General features: G+C 44.9%; 2 protein-coding genes across 2 annotated transcripts in view; both read left to right on the top strand.

The window, feature by feature from the left end:
• TMC3 (transmembrane channel like 3) overlaps positions 1-12,745 on the top strand; it is a 35,750-nt gene extending 23,005 nt beyond the window's left edge. The window contains exons 19-24 of the mRNA XM_025179572.2: positions 2,979-3,057; positions 3,287-3,329; positions 6,200-6,485; positions 10,166-11,412; positions 12,460-12,509; positions 12,658-12,745. Coding sequence (XP_025035357.2) covers positions 2,979-3,057; positions 3,287-3,329; positions 6,200-6,485; positions 10,166-11,024 — 1,267 coding nt within the window. The 3' untranslated portion in view covers positions 11,025-11,412; positions 12,460-12,509; positions 12,658-12,745. The remainder of the gene's footprint in view (positions 1-2,978; positions 3,058-3,286; positions 3,330-6,199; positions 6,486-10,165; positions 11,413-12,459; positions 12,510-12,657) is intronic.
• STARD5 (StAR related lipid transfer domain containing 5) lies at positions 11,527-17,837 on the top strand. The gene is made up of 6 exons (XM_006139259.4): positions 11,527-11,942; positions 12,460-12,509; positions 12,658-12,790; positions 14,175-14,292; positions 15,694-15,787; positions 16,581-17,837. Exons 1-6 carry the CDS (start codon positions 11,853-11,855, stop codon positions 16,726-16,728), a joined length of 633 nt encoding a protein of 210 aa, XP_006139321.2. The 5' UTR covers positions 11,527-11,852; the 3' UTR covers positions 16,729-17,837.
• The last annotated feature ends 1,055 nt before the right edge of the window (positions 17,838-18,892 follow it).

Below are 18,892 nucleotides of genomic sequence, written 5' to 3'. Positions count from 1 at the left end.
GGGAGCTGGCTCCTCTAGCTAGAAAAGGAAAAGCCTTCTGAAGAAGTGGTGGGGCTGGGGCAACCAGCTCTTCCTGCTGCCCAGAGCGTGGCCTGCTCGCAGCCTCAGCACCACATGGAGCACGCAACACGGTGTTTGGGTGGCAATTTAAAGGTCTCGGGATTCCTCCCGCGCCCTGCCCCGCCCCCTCCTCCTGTCAGCAGGCCTGGTGACAGTAATTTTATAAAACCAACTGGAGAAGTCTTGTTGGATGTATGGATTAGGGATTAGTCGAGGGTGGGGCATGCTTCATCCTGCCATTGGTTTCACTGGAGTGAGTCGTCTTAAGTATTTGATGATGAGATATGGCCATTTGATTTTCAGATTCAAATGAACCAATCTATGTTAGTCTTTCATGTAAACAATAAGACCGGGCTCTGCAGCACTTCATGGTCCAACAAAGGCCATTAGGGAGGGTTAAGTGTGGAGACACTGATAACGACCTTTGCCAACCACCTGGAATACTGGGTGTGCTCTCCAAGTGTAAGATCATTACATGGTGTTAAAATTTGGCTTACTAGTGATTTCTAGACCCCTGTTTCTCTCTCAGGAGTGTCTTAGAAACCAGTCTTCTGTTTATTATTGCTCAGTAGTTCAGTATATAACTGCACACAGGGCTTAATCTGTCATCTATGGAAGCTGTTCCATCATCCTGATTACTGACAGGATAAATCAATTATCAAGGCCTGTTCTCAAGTGTTAATTTAATATAATTTTCTGCAGTCTCTCCAGTCCTTTTCACCCCACTCCTTGAATAATCACATCTGGGAGCTGATATTTATTTTGAGCTGTTTGAAATGTACATCGCTTTCACAAAATGTCTTTTAGCCCATATTTTCTCATTTATATTAATTGAAGATGGTCTTTCCTATGATCAGGCCCGGGAAAAATTAATCTGTTCACTTCATTTGAGCTTAGGGTTACCAGATGGCTTCAAAAAAATAATGGACACACTTGATCTCAGATCGCGGGGGGGGGGGGGGGACCTGTCCGGCGCGAAGCAGGGCTGGCCAGGAGGAGGTCGGGGGGAGTGGGGTTGGCCAGGGGAGATCGGGGGGGGGAGGGTCTGGCAGGCAGAGGGGCTGGCTGGGGCAGAGATCGGGGGGTAGAACCAGTCAGCTGGCAGGGAGCAGGGCTGGCCGGGATGGGTTGGGGGGAGCAGGGCTGGCCGGGGGGGGGGGGGGGGGGGAAGAGTGGGGGGAGAAAATTGGCCAGCGAGGAGCGGGGCTGGCCCGGGCACACGCAGATCCCGGGGTGCTGCCCGTCCCACACACAGTCCTGGCGGAGGGCGAGCTAGTCCAGCCCCGGGGATTCCATCTCGCCCCAGCCCTGTCCCCACCCTCCCTCCTCTCTACTGCATACTTCCTGGCTGGTAGACATGCTCATGCAGTGTGACTCATGCAGCATGAGCGTGTCTATCAGCCAGGAAGTATGATACTCATAATAATAAAATTAACTTAATTAGAAAAAAACGGACATTTCTATGTCCGGTATTTTCTCAATTTATTTCCTGGACAGAAAGCTCAAATACCTGACTGTCCAGTTCAAAACCAGCCACCTGGCAACCCTATCTGAGCCAGGCAGACGGGCATTTCCCAATTAATAACACCTCCATTGTTCCCTTAAAGATCCTCTGTACCTTAGCTCTGGCATTCTTTTGTTTCCTGTTAGGTGGAACCTAATATCCTCTTTTGATTTAATTCTGTGCAGTCAGATAGGATAAGAAGTAGGTAAGCAGAGGTGTCATAGTTACCAGCCCCGCCCCCCCCCCCCCCCACACACACACACATGTTCTCCCCAAAGAGTGAGAGAGAGATTGAGAAGAGAAGTAGCTATTACCAGGCCCACTGACGGCAGGGGGCAAAGGGGTAACTGCCCAGAGCCTGGCAATTCTAAAGGACCTGTGACTCCCAGCCACTGTCCAGAGTCCTTTAAATCACCACTAGAGTGCTATGCGGCTGGCTCCAGGTGGCTCTAAGTATTGCAGGACAGCCAGCATACCATGTTCTGGGCAATGCTGAAGGGTGGATGCCCCCAGCTCCATTCCTTCCAACTGAGGTGCTGCCCTTTCCAGGAGCACAGAGCTGGTACTTCCCCCCCAACTTACTCAGGTCCCTGGCATGGCTGCCGGCTCCCCTGGCTATCACATAGCAAACACTTCACAATGTGCAGAAGTATTATTTCAATATATGTTTTAGAGGTGTCTGTCTAGGAGTCCACCTGATTATTTGTCTGCAAGTCCGTTTGTTCAAGAACTCCTCCTAAACGGTAAGAGCTAGGACCAACAAATTTGGTATGTAGCTTCCTCTTACCCTAACTTAAAGCAATGGCAGGGTTTGGTTGTGGCAGGAATATGGGAAATGCCTGGAATTCAATTGTTTTCCATAATGTGGAAAGGGAGGCAGCTGATTGGAGGGATGCAATACAGCACAGTCACCACTAGGGGCAGTTATACTGCAGAGTGACCACAATGGGCAACCGGACCAGGAAGGAAGTGGCAAGCTCGGGATGGGGTTGACCATCTTGCCGGCCACTGGCCTAGGTAAATGGCCTCCCTGCCTCAAACCCCTCCTGTCTACAGGCCTCCCTCCTCCCCCCTGCAGACCATAGGCAGCTCTCCCCAGCAGTACACCCTCCTCTCCCTCCTGAGCCTGGGCCCAGGATGCTAGCCTGCCAGGAGCTAGCTCTGGTGAGCTGTGTCTGACCTATGGGCCGTTTATTGCCTACCTCTGTGTTAAGCTATGGAACTCCGAAGAATTGTTTGTTTGACTTTCAAAAAGCTCATTTGACTTATATATTTCTGTCCCAATGTGAAGGAAAATGCTGGAGTTCAATTGAAATCATATTTCATTTTTGGGACACATGAGACTTTCTGAAATAAAACTGTTAGGAATATTTCAGATGTGATTCATGGTCAGCCTTGTGTTCCTCTCTTCTAGCATGCTAATTTATTACCTGCAAAGTATTGCAAGGTCATTAAAATTCACCAACAGTCAACTGAGAATGCAGATCCAAACTGTAAGTACTGATTGAAAGCATTTATTTCACCACACTTCTTGGTGGCTTTTCACAGAACACTAACTTTAATTAAAATTCTAAAGCTGTTTTCAGTGTTTTGCAACATACAACTAATCCTGTATGCATGCCTTTTATTTGCTAACTCATTTGCTTTCTAACATACAAACTACTAGTTATTCTTAACAAACTACCAGTTAATCATCCTTACATATACATATATTTATTTTAGGAAAGAACTGAAGACAAGAAAAAGGTGGTTCAGATGGCAGTAGGTAAGCTGTGAACTTTTATAAATTCATCTATAAATAAAGCATTTGGCCACTTACTGTCATTCTGATCTCTCATATGCACAGTAGGTGCACATAAAAATTATATTGTGTGCTATATAAGACTACCACTTTGAGTGCCAATTTTAGCATTAGCCAAGCATTGACTGTATTGTTTTTTCTATGAGTTAATTATGCTATGAAGAAATTATTATACATTTTACAGCTGAAATATGATGGGGATCTCTCTAAGACTTTTAGGCTGTAGTTTGTCTAATCAAATTAAAATCATGGATCTAATTTCTGCTCTAGTGTCAATCAGTAGTAACTAGGGATGTTAAAAAGTAGGTAATTAGGTAACTGTGTAACTGCTAAAAATCTCAGTGATTACATGCATCTGCAACACAGATGGCAGCCAGCTCTCCAGGAGCCAGTGCATGCCAGGAGGTAGCTTTTAACTGGCTCCTAGTATGCACCGGCTCCTGCCTGCTGCCCTGCTCTGGAGAGCTGGATGCTGCCCCCACACTGCTGTCTTTGACAGCCAAGCAGCAGCGCAGGGTGGCAGTCTGATCCCCAGGAGTGGGGTGGGAACCTTTGTGTAATGGTGAACAGTAACCTATAAGCACTATAAGGCTTATCGGTTAAGCATTTAACAGTTATCCCTGTAAGCATTTTACATCCCTAATAGGAATTTTAAATCCCTGAGTCAGTGGAATTTTAGTTGATTGACACTTATGTAATGAAAGCCAAACCTGGCATATGGCGTGTACACGTGTAACCCTTCTGCCAGGTAGCTCTAGCAGCTGTCAGAGACAGGTTCAATATCTAGGGGTTCTGCTCCATCCATCCAACACAGAACTGGCTCAAGCCCCCACCCAGTAACCTGGGAAATTCACACCACCCCCTGAGTGCCTCTTAGAGGCACTGTTTCCCCACTCGCAAGCACAGAGTCTGAGTGTAGAAAAGAAACTTTTAATAAAAAGGGAGAGAAGTAATGTGGCATCAATTTGGGAAAACACCACAAAGTTCATAACCAAAACTACAAGTAAATGTCCCAGCTCCAGTATACGGGGCAGTGTCTTTTTCCTCCCAGGCTCTCAAGTCCAGCAATGTAAATGTCCCCTTCATATGCCCAACCCTTCTCTGCACTCCACTCACAATTGCTGCCCTTGACCACAGAAGACCAGAGTTCAGAGACACATCTGCAGAGTTCAGCTCACATACTGGGGTGGGGGGAGGTAGGCGGCATCTCACCCACTTCGCTGGTCACTGGCTATCCACCTGGTCACTGCTCTCTGGAGCCACCCTGCTGGCCATTTGTCACCCCTCACTGCCACCGCTCTGCTGGCTGCTCCTCACGCCTCTCCATCGCTGCCCTGCTGGCTGCTCATCGCATCTTCCACTGGCTTGTGGTGGATTTGACTCTGGGCCAGACCTAGTAATCTCAGTTTAGCGATTTCAGCTCTGGCCCAAAGCACAGTCCAGCCACAAGAGATACCAGCAGCCACTGGAATAATTTACATACAAAAGAGACTCCTTATAGGGCCTTTCTTTAACTTTATCCTTGAAAGAGTGGAGAGAAACAGGTTGAACCAGTTGTACAGTTCACACCTGGGAAGCATGCAGCCTACTGACTGCCTCTTTCCCCCACCTTAATGTATAGGGCTCTGGAAGTGGAGCCTCTGTCCAAGATTCTTTACACTGACAGTTTCTTTCCTTTGAACTGAGTTAAACAGTCTGACTTCTTTGCATTCCCAATAACTGCAAGCATTGGTGATCATATCTTACAATTCCCTCATTTAGAGTTAACACAGTTTGTGACCCCACAACAGTCAAATTGGTTACAATGGGCAAAACACCATGCAAACAGTAGAATATCTAGCAGGCCTACGCAAACTGAGTGAACTGTATTTACATAACCACACCCAGGATTTCTTTCCCATTCTAGCTTGCTGTAATGGAAGCATTGGTTCAGACCCTGCTTACACGTAAATGTAAGGATAAATGCATCTCAACTAGTATAAATTACTAGGAATAGACAAGCACAATAATTTAAATCCAGATAAAGCTTTTAGTTTCACCTTTATTTGCTAATAACTTTGTAAGAATACTAATATATTCAAGATTCTGCCTTTATGAAATCTCTCATTTAAAATTAATCATTTCTGCCTGGGCCAACAGAGACATAAATGGTGGTATATGCTACTTATTGGATCAAGAAATAGGAATGTCAACTGTGTAATAGGGCACAACTTGTAATATAGAATGTAGTGCACTGTGATATTTTAGAATTTGTAGTATACGCTAAATTACACCAATGGGTTTTTGGCAGTTGGGGAATGGGAGAGAACAAATTCAGCTCTTGGTATTGGTGTGTGTGCAACTGTTATTGAAGTTGATGGAAGCTTTTCCCACTAATATCAGAACATAATTTGGCACAGTTGCTATTGGTAATGGTGCAATATAAATTCATCTGGTTCTTTTGAGAAGAGACTGCTGTATCTTCCATCCTCCAATTGGATTCTTTTCCTGTAATATCTCATTTCATGGATTTGATATGTCAGTTACACTACTTTTGCCCACCTCCTGAATGCCAAATCAGTTATGGAAAAGTTACAAAACTTTTCCCACTTTCAACTATTTTTTGATCCACAAACCCCTGGCAGGCATTGGGCACCATCTATTCTTCTAGTTCTTTACTGATTCCCATCACCACATCATGTTGGGACTCTTCCTCCACTGTGTGTCTCCACTGAATTTGGCCAGAGGATTCCATGGGAATGCCATGCACTTACTGCGGGTGGAAGCTGAGCCAATGTGTTTTCCTTCTTAAAGCTCTGACAACTCCATTAACAATCCTTCTCTGCTTTTTCCAGCCAGAATCCAGACTTTTGAGGGAAATGACAAGAGACCAGAGCAAGACAGTGACCTCACCAGTCAGGAGTCCTCAGCTCGGTCATCGACACCCCGAAAGAATGGCAGTGTCTTGAATTTTGAATCTCCAGTACCCAAAGGCAGCAGAATACAAACAATCTCACAATCCATACCCCAACCGGATGTTGCTAGGCCAGCAAATATAAGTCCAGCAACTCCAACCCACTTAACGCCAACTCCCTCTGTTCCTAGCATGCAGAAGCGTAGAATTGACCAGGCTGCAAACAGGTGAGGTGGTCTCTTATTGCTCAAATGGAACATATCCCATTAAATATCCAAATTAACTCAACCATGAACAATACATAGGCTGAGTAGTTTTTAAAAGCAGCTTTGCCCACAGGCACTTTTTAGGCTTCTGTGGAATTACCTTTGATTGTTAGAGTGGATTCTAATGTTTTTGAGCAGATATAATTTAGTAAGTCCCTACATCTGTTTAAAGTAAAGACAAAACCCTCCAAATTACACCACCTTAAAAAGCAACTCAAATAGGATATTCTTTGTTTACTACATTTGTCAAATTCATGCAAAAAGGCAAAAGCAACAGAGGATTCTCTAAGCCAGTGACGGGCAACCTAGGCTAGTGAGTGGGCCGCATGAGTGGTCCTTCTTCATCTTAGTGGGCTGCAAGATTGTCATGACCAATAGTGATAGAAATGTAGCCGTGTTAGTCTGGGGTAGTTGAAGCAAAATGCAGGACAATGTAGCACTTTAAAGACTAACAAGATGGTTTATTAGATGATGAGCTTTCGTGGGCCAGACCCACTTCCTCAGATCAAATAGTGGAAGAAAGTAGTCACAACCATATATACCAAAGGATACAATTTAAAAAAAATGAACAAATATGAAAAGGACAAATCACATTGCAGAACAGAAGGCGGATGCGGGGGGGTGGGAAGGGGGAGGAAGGAAGGTAAGTGTCTGTGAATTGCTGATATTAAAGGTAGGGAGAGTGGGATGTTTGTGAGTTAATGGTATTACAGGTGATAATTGGGGAAACTGTCTTGGTAATGGGTGAGAAAGTTCAAAGACTTGTTAAGTCCTTGTTGGTAAGTGTCGAATTTTAACATGAATGACAGTTCAGAGGATTCCCTTTCAAGTGCAGATGTAAAAGGTCTTTATAGCAGAATGCAGGTGGCTAAGTCATTTAGAGAGTGTCCTTTCTGGTTAAAGTGGCAGGAAACTGTTTTCTCTTTGTGATCTTGTCTGATATCTGTTTTGTGGGCATTAATCCTTTGGCGAAGTGTCTGAGATGTTTGTCCAATGTATATAGCAGACGGACACTTTCGGCACATGATAGCGTAGATTATATTTCTGGATGCGCAGGAATATGTGTTCTCGATCTTATAACTCACTTGGTTAGGTCCAATAATGGTATCAGCAGAATGAATATGTGGACAAAGCTGGCAACGGGGTTTGTTGCAAGGGAAGGTACCAGGGTTGGTATTAGTGTGGTATGTCCTGTGGTGGTTGGTAAGAATCATCTTGAGGTTAGGTGGTTGTCTATAGGAGACTATGGGTCTGTCTCCCAGAGCCTCTTTGAGTATGGTATCCTGTTCCAATATAGGCTGTAGTTTATTGATAATGTGTTGGACAGGTTTAAGTTGGGGGTTGTAGGTGATGACAAGTGGTGTTCTATTGTTGGTTTTCTTGGGTCTGTCTTGAAGTAGATGGTTTCTAGGTATTCGTCTGGCTCTTTCAATTTGCTTTTTTGTTTCTCTGGGTGGGTAGTTGAGATTTATAAATGCTTGGTAGAGATCCTGAAGCTTCTGGTCTCTGTCAGTGGGGTTAGAGCAGATGCGGTTGTATCGAAGGGCTTGGCTATAGACGATGGATCGTGTGGTGTGTTCTGGATGGGAGCTGGATGCATGTAGGTAACTGTATGAGTCAGTGGGTTTTCTGTAGAGAGTGGTGTCTAATTTTCCATTGTTGATTTGTACGGTGGTGTCCAGGAAGTGGATCTCTCGTGTAGAATGGTCCAGGCTGAGGTTGATGGTGGGGTGTAGGTTGTTGAAATCTCTGTGGAATATCTCCAGTGTTTCTTGGTCATGTGTCCAGATCATAAAGATGTCATCGATGTACCGTAGGTAGAGGAGGGGTGAAAGGGGACGGGAGTTGAGGAAACGTTGTTCTAGGTCAGCCATAAAGATGTTAGCATACTGTGGGGCCATGCGTGTACCCATGGCTGTGCCGCTGATCTGGAGGTATAAGTTGTTCTCAAACCGGAAATAATTGTGGGTGAGAACAAAGTTACATAGGTCTGCTATCAGGTTGGCAGTAGTGTCCTCTGGGATAGTGTTTCTAATTGCTTGTAATCCGTCTTCATGTGGGATGTTGGTATATAGAGCTTCTACATCCATGGTGGCAAGGATGGTATTATTGGGGAGGTTATCGATGTTTTGTAGTTTCCTTAGGAAGTCAGTAGTGTCTCGGAGATAGCTGGGGGTATTGGTTACGAAGGGTTTGAGAAGAGTGTCTACATAGCTGGATAGACCAGTAGTGAGCGTGCCAATACCAGAGATGATGGGACGTCCGGGGTGCCCAGGTTTATGGATCTTGGGAAGTAGATAGAACAATCCTGGTCGGGGGTCAGAAGGTGATTCTGTGAGGATTTGTTCCCGAGTAGCTGTGGGGAGGCTTTTAAGGAGACAGTGTAGTTTCTTTTGGTAGTCCAAGGTGGGATCAGAGGGGAGAGGTTTGTAAAATGTGGTTGGTGTTCGAGAGTTGTCTGGTTGCCTCCTGGTTATAGTCGGCCTTATTCATAATGACCACAGCACCCCCTTTGTCAGCTGGTTTGATTACAATGTCCAGGTTGTTTTTGAGACTCTGGATGGCATGGTGTTCAGCGCGGCTAAGATTGTGTGTCGCTTGTTGTCGTTTGCGAATAATGTCAGTCTGTGCGTTGTTGCGGAAGCTGTGTATATAGAAATCCAGATTGTAATTCCGACCGTCAGGGGGAGTCCATATAGAATTATTTTTCCTTTGGTGTTGGTAGGGGGGATCTGGTAGGTCAGATTGATGTTCAGTGGTGGTTTGGAAATATTCTCGGAGACGGAGGCGGCGAAAAAAAGCCTCAAGGTCACCACAAAATTGTATCCAGTTTGTGGGGGACGTGGGGCAGAAAGAGAGACCCCGGGACAAGACAGACTCTTCTGCTGGATTGAGTTTGTAGCTGGAGAGGTTAACAATATTATCCGGTGGGTTGAGGCAGTTGCTGTTGTAGCCAGTGGTATGGAGAGTCTCCTGGGATAGGTAGTTTTGCTAACAGCGCTTGCATACCTAGAATTTTCAAGGTGTGCCCACTGAACCATAGCAGTGCTTTGCATGCAAAGGGAGTGCATGGCTCGTATAGTCAATGTGTGCAAGCAGCATGCACTCACTTCACCTGCCCTTGCTTTACATGTATGTCACTTTCATAATACTAGTGTGTGGGGGGAACTATGTGGACAGAAACCAGCAGAATCTCGTAACCCTCTATATGGGCAGTGGTAAACAAATATCTCGTGGGCCACATATAGAACCTTGATGGGCTGCATACGGCCCTCAGGCGACAGGTTGCCCACCACTGCCCTAAGCCTTAAAGAACATTCATTAAATTACGTATTCTGAATGGCTTTGTAGTTAAGTCATTGGATTTGTTGCTTAGGATGTCTGAGCTGGATTTCTTGCTCTGCCACAAATAATTTCTGTGACCTTGGTCAAGTCACTTAGAGCCAGACTATGAATCAAACACACTTTGGAGATAATTTGCTCACATATGTTGCCTTTTTTATTCCAGTAAGAATTTGTTTGTGTAAGTAAGGTATTTACTACTAAACTTGTGCCTCAGTTTCCCCATTAAAAAATTGGTTGACTATTTACCTTTGTTGCAGGACTACAGGGGGGATAAATATGTTAATTCTTTTTTTAAGGTATTCAAATATTGTACACGGAAGTGCAAGCGAACTCTGTAAAACAAAGCCTTACCCTCCAGTGACTTTCAAGAAGCATGTTGAAGATGTTCATTCTGAACCTCTCTTTAGGAAAGGTATCCGACAAGTAAATCCAGATGTTCTTGGGGCAGGGGCTCCAGCTTTTGTGGGACGCAAAGTGCCCACCACCAGATATTTTATTGTTAACGAACATGAATCCCGCAAAAAGCTTCTCCGTTCTACCTCCCGGCTTCCAAAACATTTCAGAATGGAGGAATCAGGAGACATAGTTGAATTATATCCAAGGAATGTCAGAAGGTATGTGGTTCGAACGCCACACAGGACATACTCCCCTCACTTCAGTGAAGAGGAAGAAGAGGAGGAGGAATTAAGGAGAGACTTGATAAACAGATCCTACCGTCCACGCTCACTCTCGGATCTTCGCCCAGCTCCCCGATTTTACATTGGTGAACGAGTTGACAGTCAAATCCTTACTGGCAAGGATCTAGCCAAAATGCACTACAAATCCTGGGACAATGGCTTTGAGCTAGAACTAGATAGGCCCTCACAAGCCCACAAAAAGTCACATGTGAAACGCGTTGATCTTGATCAGCACTATCCAGAGCATCATGTGAAACCTAAATCCAAGCACAAGCTTGAACAATCTCTAACAGAGTCTGATTCCATTTCCATTTCCAGCAGTGATCAGCAAACCAGCGGCAATGATCAATACATCCAGGTCATTCATAGTAAGGAGAAATATCTGAAATCTGAGGCAAAGCTTACCAGAAACAAATCAAAGACCCATACTGACCTAACCATGGCTGAATCTAATGAACTTGTATGTTCAAATGTATAAGAAAATGACCCTTTGGCTGCCCTTTGAACCACAGAGGATCAATGAAATATAGTGATACTATATATATTTTTGTTAGTCTCTAAGATGCCACAGAGGACTGACTACTTGTTTTTCAAATTACAAACTATCTCGCTACCTCTCTGAGACTTTGTGACACTGAAATACAATCTTCTGAATGACTGTGTATACAACAGCGTGAAGTGGATACAGCATTATTTAGCTCTGTTAAATTTGAATTGTGCCGGAGTTTAGTATCACATCACAGATGCATTACAAAAATCTGACACTTATTTCTGCAGCCTTGCTCATTCCTGTCAACATATATTGTAAAATGTGTTGGTGGGGCCCTAGGGATAATTAAACCACCCATGCAAAACAAGCATGTCAGGTGAGGTTTCTTTTACCTTCTGCTAGTTCTCAAATAGGCCTGTGCAGAACCTTCCCAGTCACAGCTGAGGAGGCCAGAGCTGGGCGGGTCTAGGTCAACCCAGGACAAGGATCCAGCCCGTCGCCCTGAACATAAAGGCTTGTTGCCGACATACCCGGGGTGCTTTTGTCACTGGAGTTCTGGGTTTGAGTCAGGGATTGCTGGGTGAGGTCCCTGCTGTGTTGACACTGGTGCACACACCGGCACCCTCTCTGCTGGAGGCTGCCAGAGCAGGAGACACGGAGGGGAGGGGGGAGAGATGCAGGGCGGCCATCAGGTGAGTGGGAGGCGCCGCGCTCTGCCTAGGCTGAAAGCGCCTATGGGCGAGAGCCCAGCCCGCTGTGGGTGGGCTGCAGCGGCGGTGGCTCCTCCTCCAGCTGGCCCGGAGCCCTGCGCTGGCCATGGCCTACCAGGAGCTGTCCGGTTCGCTGGCCGACACCGTGCAGCGCTATCGCAAGGACCCGAGCGGCTGGCGGAGCTGCAAGCGCACGGTGAGCTGGGGGGACCCCAGGCTCGGCTCCCCCTTCTGTCCCTCCCCCAGGGCAGGGCAAAGCCGCTCATTGTGTGCTCTGGGAACAGAGGGGTGTTGGGTGACTGGCCGGCTCCCGCTGCTGCACTCAGCGCGCTTCTCCTGCAGCGCCCACCTCCGTGGTGTCTAGGCGCCAGCGCTGAACCAGGGTCGACAGGCAGCATGGTGTCGGCGCTCAGCCCCCTGCAGGGAAAAGCCCCACGTTGCTTTTCCAGCTTTCATTGGCAAAGCTGCTAACGATGATCGCTGCTTTGGTGTCACCGTTCCCTTTTCCAGACTCTCTGCCGCTATGAGCTCTCTGGGCCAGAGACTCCGAGGTAGGAAATGTGGCTGAAATCGTTGGATGTTACTATATTTTATGTGCTAGTCCCTGAGATGAGCCAGTAACCGCTGACAAAACTGGCTAGCTATGGCCAAAGAGAGTAGCCTTGTTAATTGTTACTGGAGTCTGAGTCACACTTTTGTTTCACTTTTGATAGAACGAAGTTTCGATTTATTGGAGACCATCAACCGAGTTTTCAGGCAACATGTAAGTAAGTACATGTATTCCAAAGCTGTGGGGGCAGGGGTTTGCCTGTGTCCCTGTGGGAGTGAATAACAATTGCCTGTTGTGAGGATTCAAGGAGCAGCAAAGCAATGCAAAAGTAAGATTAATGTCACCCTTTCCTTTCCTACAGATACAAAGGAGATGGAATAGTCTCTGCAAGTCCTGAAGTTGTCTGGGAGTGCTTAAAACCAGTAGCTGGTGGACTTAGAACAAAGTGGGACCACAATGTGAAAGACTTTGAGCTAATTGAAATGATTAGTGATGTAAGTTTCATGAAATTGATAGGAGCATTGTAGTTAAATTCCCATCACAGATCTATTACAAAACTCTGAAAATTAGTTCTGCATTATTGCTTATTACTATATAGAAAAATACATGGTAAAAATAAAATATGTACTTGGGGGGGTGTACCGGAAATAATTAAACCCATGCAAAAGTATGTCAGGTGAGGTTTCAGTAAGAGCAAAAATGGACCCTTATATTTTCAATCACATTTTAGTGCCTTATAGTATATCTTACAGCGTATACATAATCAGATATTTGCAAGATCCTAAAGAAGATGTTGCAACCTGATGTGTGTCCCTCATCTACAGTCTCAAATCATTTTTAGCAATTGGTTATCAGGAATTCTTTTGTTCTGAACAAGCTGTGGAAAATCATTTTATTCTGACAATGTAAATCAAATATGTTTTAAAATGTTTGCAAGTATTTTTACCCTGTAACCACTTTAAGTGACTATCTTTAGCCTATCGGCTCAACAGTATACATTTTATAACCATTCTATTTTCATAATGGACTCCAGAATCATATTGTTTTATCATACTAACTCTGGTAAGCATTCATAATATTTTTAACAATAGTTGTTGGTAAAAGATAATCTTAAAAAATAAAATACTAAAATTTGTGTTTAAGTGACAAAGAGGGATCACCACCCAACAAATGCAAAGTCACTTACATATTTAACTCTCAGACTTTTGTTAAGGTACCTGCTAGTCTTTTTCCATCAAAGCACTGAATTCATCTTGCCTTTCTTCATTACCTAAACATGCCCAGCATGAGTGCAGGGGATATTCAATTGAATTTAATAGCTCTTTAATTCTAACTAACTTGAAGATTCTTACAAGCTGATAAAAATAAATACAAAAAGAGATGTTTGTAAACCACTTATGATAGTCTTTCATTCTGTGTTTACAAACTGGTCCAACTGACATAACATTCACCACTGTGGTGGAGCACATGTTCCAGACTATCTAGATAACAAGGGAACTGTGTTAAATTTCCTGTGGGATAAGAAGCGATTCACCGCAATAGAGTTATTAACTCCCCGAAATTGGAGTTTATAAATAAGTACATTTCTGGGTATATCTGTGAGTGACTTTCTTCTTAAAGAGCACTGTGTTGCTTGTTCTTTTGTTGTTGTACCCACCTCTCACTGTATTTTTCCCAGAAAAAATGCCCTTGAGTCAAGACTCTTAATTGGTAAATTTATTCATGATGAGTAGCAAGTTATTCCACAAATTTGTGTAATCAAAATAAATGCCAAATATGCATGATAAAAGATATCGCAGTCGGGCACTTATGTTGACACACATCACTTTCCTTATATATATTTATCATTAGTGATTTAACACTGTTTGTGTTTTGTAGACTATCTCTATATGCAGAACTATTACTCCATCAGCCTTCATGAAGATTATTTCTCCAAGAGATTTTGTAGATGTGGTGCTAATTAAGCACTATGAAGATGGGACTATAGCATCTGCTGGTAAAATAGTTAAATTCCTAATACATTTATATTATATTATATTTATTATATTATATTGGCAGTAAGTCACTGAATATCACTGAAAATCTTTCAAGACATACCCTAATGTTTTTATTTGTTGTTTGCTTGTGTGTGTGTGTGTGTGTGTGTGTATATATATATATATATATATATATATATATAAAAAATCTCAGTCAGAAGATATTTACATAGGCTATGTCTTCATTAAACAAAAGTTCAATGCTGTCGTGATTGATCTTCCGGAGTTTGATTTAGTGGGTCTTGTTAAGACCTGCTAAATTGAATTCAGAGGGCAACCCCATCAGTAGCTGGTACTCCTGTTTTTGCAAGGAGTAAGAGAAACCACTGGGAGTGTTTTCTCCCATCAGCCTATCACTGTGGGAGACAGCTGGGAAGCTCAAAACAAGGTATGTCAACACCAGCTATATAATTAATGTAGCCGGAGTTGCATATCTTGATTTGACCTTCCCCTTTAGTATAGATATGGCCTCAGTAGTGATGAGCAAGTATTAGTGTTTAATTACATCTTTTTTGCCATATAAAATATCAGTAATATTTACACTCTTCCACCCATGATTATACTGTCCTCTTTGGATTACCAGGCAGAAATCTTTCTTCATAGATACGTGCAATAAGTCGATGCCTCCTCAAAAGACCAAGAGAGGAACATGTTTGTGAATCTTACATTTGGATCAGAATGTAGGCAACTCAAGATACTGTCCAAACACTGAGATGCCATAATATTGTACAAGCCCAATACATGTCTTTTGAAGGGCCTTGATGTACAGTCCATACCAGTATTCCTGGGCGGTCAGTGCAGCTAGGGCTGGGGGAGGCAGGCCCACAGCCCCACCTACAGTTCCTCCCCCTTTGCTGAGGCCCTACCCCCCAGCCAAGGGAGGGGAGGAGGTAGGGCAGTACACCAAGCGTGCATGCTCCCCCCCCCCCACCAGGGGAGGGAAGGGCTGAGGGGGGCATGTATCCCAGTCTCCCCAGCCCACTGGGGAGGGAGGAGTGCGTGTAGCCCCAGCCTCCCCAGAGTACAGGGAGGGCAGGCCCTGGAGGCAGCAACATTCTGCCTACAGCAGGCGTTCTGGGGGCAGAGTGTGGATGGGGCCATGCCTGGCATTTTGAGAAGGCAAAGCCTTCCCCCACCTAAACTACTGGATGCCCATGCCAGTAGTAATCATTCCTATAGCATATGCAGAACTTTGGTTTGTAGTTTTGATGACCAGGAGGGAATTTATGATCGCCATGTATCCCACGGGCCAAAGAACGTCAGCCTCAAGAATCTTTGACTAGCTTTCATCATAAATGCTTCTCAGCTGGTGGTGTTTACTGTGGTAGAAAACTTTTAAAGTGATTTTTTTTTTCTTACAGCAACCAACGTGGAACATGAACTCTGTCCTCCCCATCCCAGCTATGTGAGAGGGTTTAATTATTCCTGTGGTTGTTTCTGTATACCTGTTCCAGGGTAAGAAGTCTCTTTGAATATTCTATATGCAGTACTTTCCCTATGGAAAATGCATAGAAATACTTACCCACAGAAAACAGTCCTTAACTTCAGTGTCTAATGTTAAGTATATACTTATCTGTTGTGCAGAATCAGAGCAAATGTCTTCTTCCAATTCACAGTCCTATCCATAGCTGGTGGGTGGGTGGGTGTGTGTGTGTGTGTGTGTGTGTGTGTGTGTGTGTGTGTGTGTGTGTGTGTGTGCGCGCGTGCGCGCACCATTCAACAGAGAACCCTCGGGCTGGGGTATTTCTGGTTGTGGCTGGTAAACATTAAAACTTAAGTGATGTTCAGTGCCCTAGATCAGATAATTAGTTTCTGTAATATTAATGGAGGTTAATGGAGGTCTGCTAGAAAATAGAAAAAAAATATTTTTGTCATGGGAATCCTGGTTTGAATATTTAGCTGAGAATCTATTTCAGTAAAGCACATAAATGCATGCTTAACTTTAAGTACAGTATATGAGTAGTCCCACTGACTTCTGTGAGGCAATCCTCATGCTTAAAGTTTAGCTCATATTTAAGTGCTCTGCTGAGTCAGGGCCTAAATCAGTTGGGAAATTGACTATTCTTTCCTAAAAGGAATTGGTAAAGGGGTGAATTGGGAAATTCACTTTGTGCCTGCCCTATGGAAAATGCATATAAATGTTTATCCATAGGTAGCACATAACCAAATATAAAAAATCCTTATAAAATCCTTAATATGTTACACTTCTGGTTGTAAGATAACTTGCGATGATGTGTTGTTTTCTCAGGGAACCAGGCAAGACCCAGCTCCTCACTTTCTTTCAGACTGATCTTGGTGGCTATCTTCCTCAGACAGTAGTGGACTCATTCTTTCCAAGCAGCATGGCTGGATTTTACAGCAATCTGACCAAAGCTGTGCAGACAGTGAAAACTTGACAGGCATTTTCTCAAAGGAAATTGAGTCTCATTATTAAGACGTAAAAAGGAGGGTAAGAAACACTGTTACTGGTGGCATAACAGATTAGATTAAGACTGTGGTTCTTTCACTTTTTGGCCCGTGTCCACTCTGTTCAATGCAGACCTTTAAGTGGACCACCAGCCAACCATCCGTGATGACAAAATGGGTGTAGGAGAGGATGGAGGTTGGGTGCAGAAGCAGGCTAAAGGTCGGGGGGATGTCGAGATAGGGATGTAAAAACCTAGTTAATTAACTGGTTAAATGTTTAACTGGTTAACTAACTAAGTAGGATCCTAGTAGGGGGGCCCCCAACCTACAGGGTGTCCCAGCCTGCCATAGACAGAGGCTACTGTGGATGCTGGAGTAGCTCTTGCCTCTGGGGCACCTGGGCCTGCCACCGACAGAGGCTGCTCCAGACAAGGGCAGCCTCATCCATGGTGGGCTCCCTGAGGGGCTGGAACAGTTCCCTGCCCATAACTGATGGGGAGCTGCTCCAGCCCGACCCCTCCCCCCCCCCCCCCCGCCCCCCCCCGGTTATTGCTTAACCAGTTAACTTTTCACATCCCTAGTCTGGGAGGGAGGGTGCAGGAGCCAGGGGGGAGGGGTTGCGGGGTCTTGTTGGTAGGGGGATACATGAGGGGTATAGGAGTGTGGAGTCTGGGCATGAGGAGAATGGGGGGCACTTACCTGGCGCTGTGCCTCCTGCCCTTCCTAAGGCACCACCCCTCCACTGCTCCCATTGGCCAGAGGGAGCAAAGGGGAAAGCCTCCAGGTGACCGGTTTCATGTGCTGCCATTCTCCCAGCTGGGGGAGGAGGAGGAGTGATGTGCGGAGCAAGCTGGATCCGGCCTGTGAGGCTCCCTGCCCTCCCCTGCAGTGGAAAGCCAGGGCTGGCACTCCAACTTCACAGGGTAAGGGAGATGCAGGGCTGGAGCTCCAGTAAAGGCTACCCACTGCGGGGGGGCGGGGGAGGCTGAGCCCCGACCCCACGGCCCACCTACAAAGGAGTTGGGACCACACTTTGGGTATATCTACACTAGCTCGTTAGTTCGAGCTAGGTAGGCAAATGAGGGCAACCGGGGTTGCAAATGAAGCCCGGGATTTAAATATCCCAGGCTTCATTTGCATGTTCCCGGGTGCCGCCATTTTTAAATCCCCCTTAGTCCGAACTCCGTGCCTGCAGCTACACGCGGCACGGAGTAGGTAGTTTGAATTAGGATCTCGTTCCATGAGGAGTAACGGTAGTTCGAATTAGAGATCCTAATTCGAACTACCTACTCCGTGCCGCGTGTAGCCACGGGCACGGAGTTCGGACTAAGGGGGATTTAAAAATGGCGGCGCCCAGGAACATACAAATGAAGCCCAGGATATTTAAATCCCGGGCTTCATTTGCAACCCCAGTTGCCCTCATTTGCCTACCTAGTTCGAACTAACGAGCTAGTCTAGACATACCCTTTGAGAACCACTGGATTAAGATAAAAATGGAATAAATGATCAGAAACCAACTTACAGTGCCTTTTTCACAATATGGATATGTAGGAACGCTGAACTAGGAAGAATTTCTTGCCTCAAAGACTATTTTTAATGCGGGATTTATTTTATTTTTTTTACTTGTCTTTATTTAACTGTACTACCTTGTGATAATGTATTTTCCTATCTGTTAAAATAAGTGACATTATTCCAGCACCTAGCAGTATTCTAGAGGAAATATCAGCTGTCTCCCTGGTTGAGGAGGAAGCAGCACACTTTCATGCCTATTTATGATGATACTTCAATGTAAACCAACAGCATCTCTGCTGAAGTCAGTGTAGTTTCATCAGTGTAAGGCAGATCAACAGGAGCCCTATTATATCCCATATTCTCCCCAGTGATCCATAAGAAGCAAGGTTCCTTTCTTGAAGGGGAGAGCTATTTCCCTTGCTGCTGACATCAGTAAAATCATAGATATTACTCCAAAACATGGGGTATACCACAATGAGTTGGGTAGGTGAGAACCTATGGCCCCATTCCTTCTGGACTATAAGGGCCTGAACCAGCATGTGACTTCAGTGCTAATATTAAGCGTATACTTAAGTGTTTTGCTGAATCAGAGCAAATATCTTCTACCTATTCACAGATTCCTAGGCCTTGTCCTCTCCCGTC

This window comes from Pelodiscus sinensis, chromosome 14 (genome assembly GCF_049634645.1).
Source record: "Pelodiscus sinensis isolate JC-2024 chromosome 14, ASM4963464v1, whole genome shotgun sequence".
Classification (NCBI taxonomy): domain Eukaryota; kingdom Metazoa; phylum Chordata; order Testudines; family Trionychidae; genus Pelodiscus; species Pelodiscus sinensis.
The sequence above is the reverse complement of the archived record's forward strand: the minus strand, read 5'-3'. Positions and strand labels throughout refer to the sequence as shown.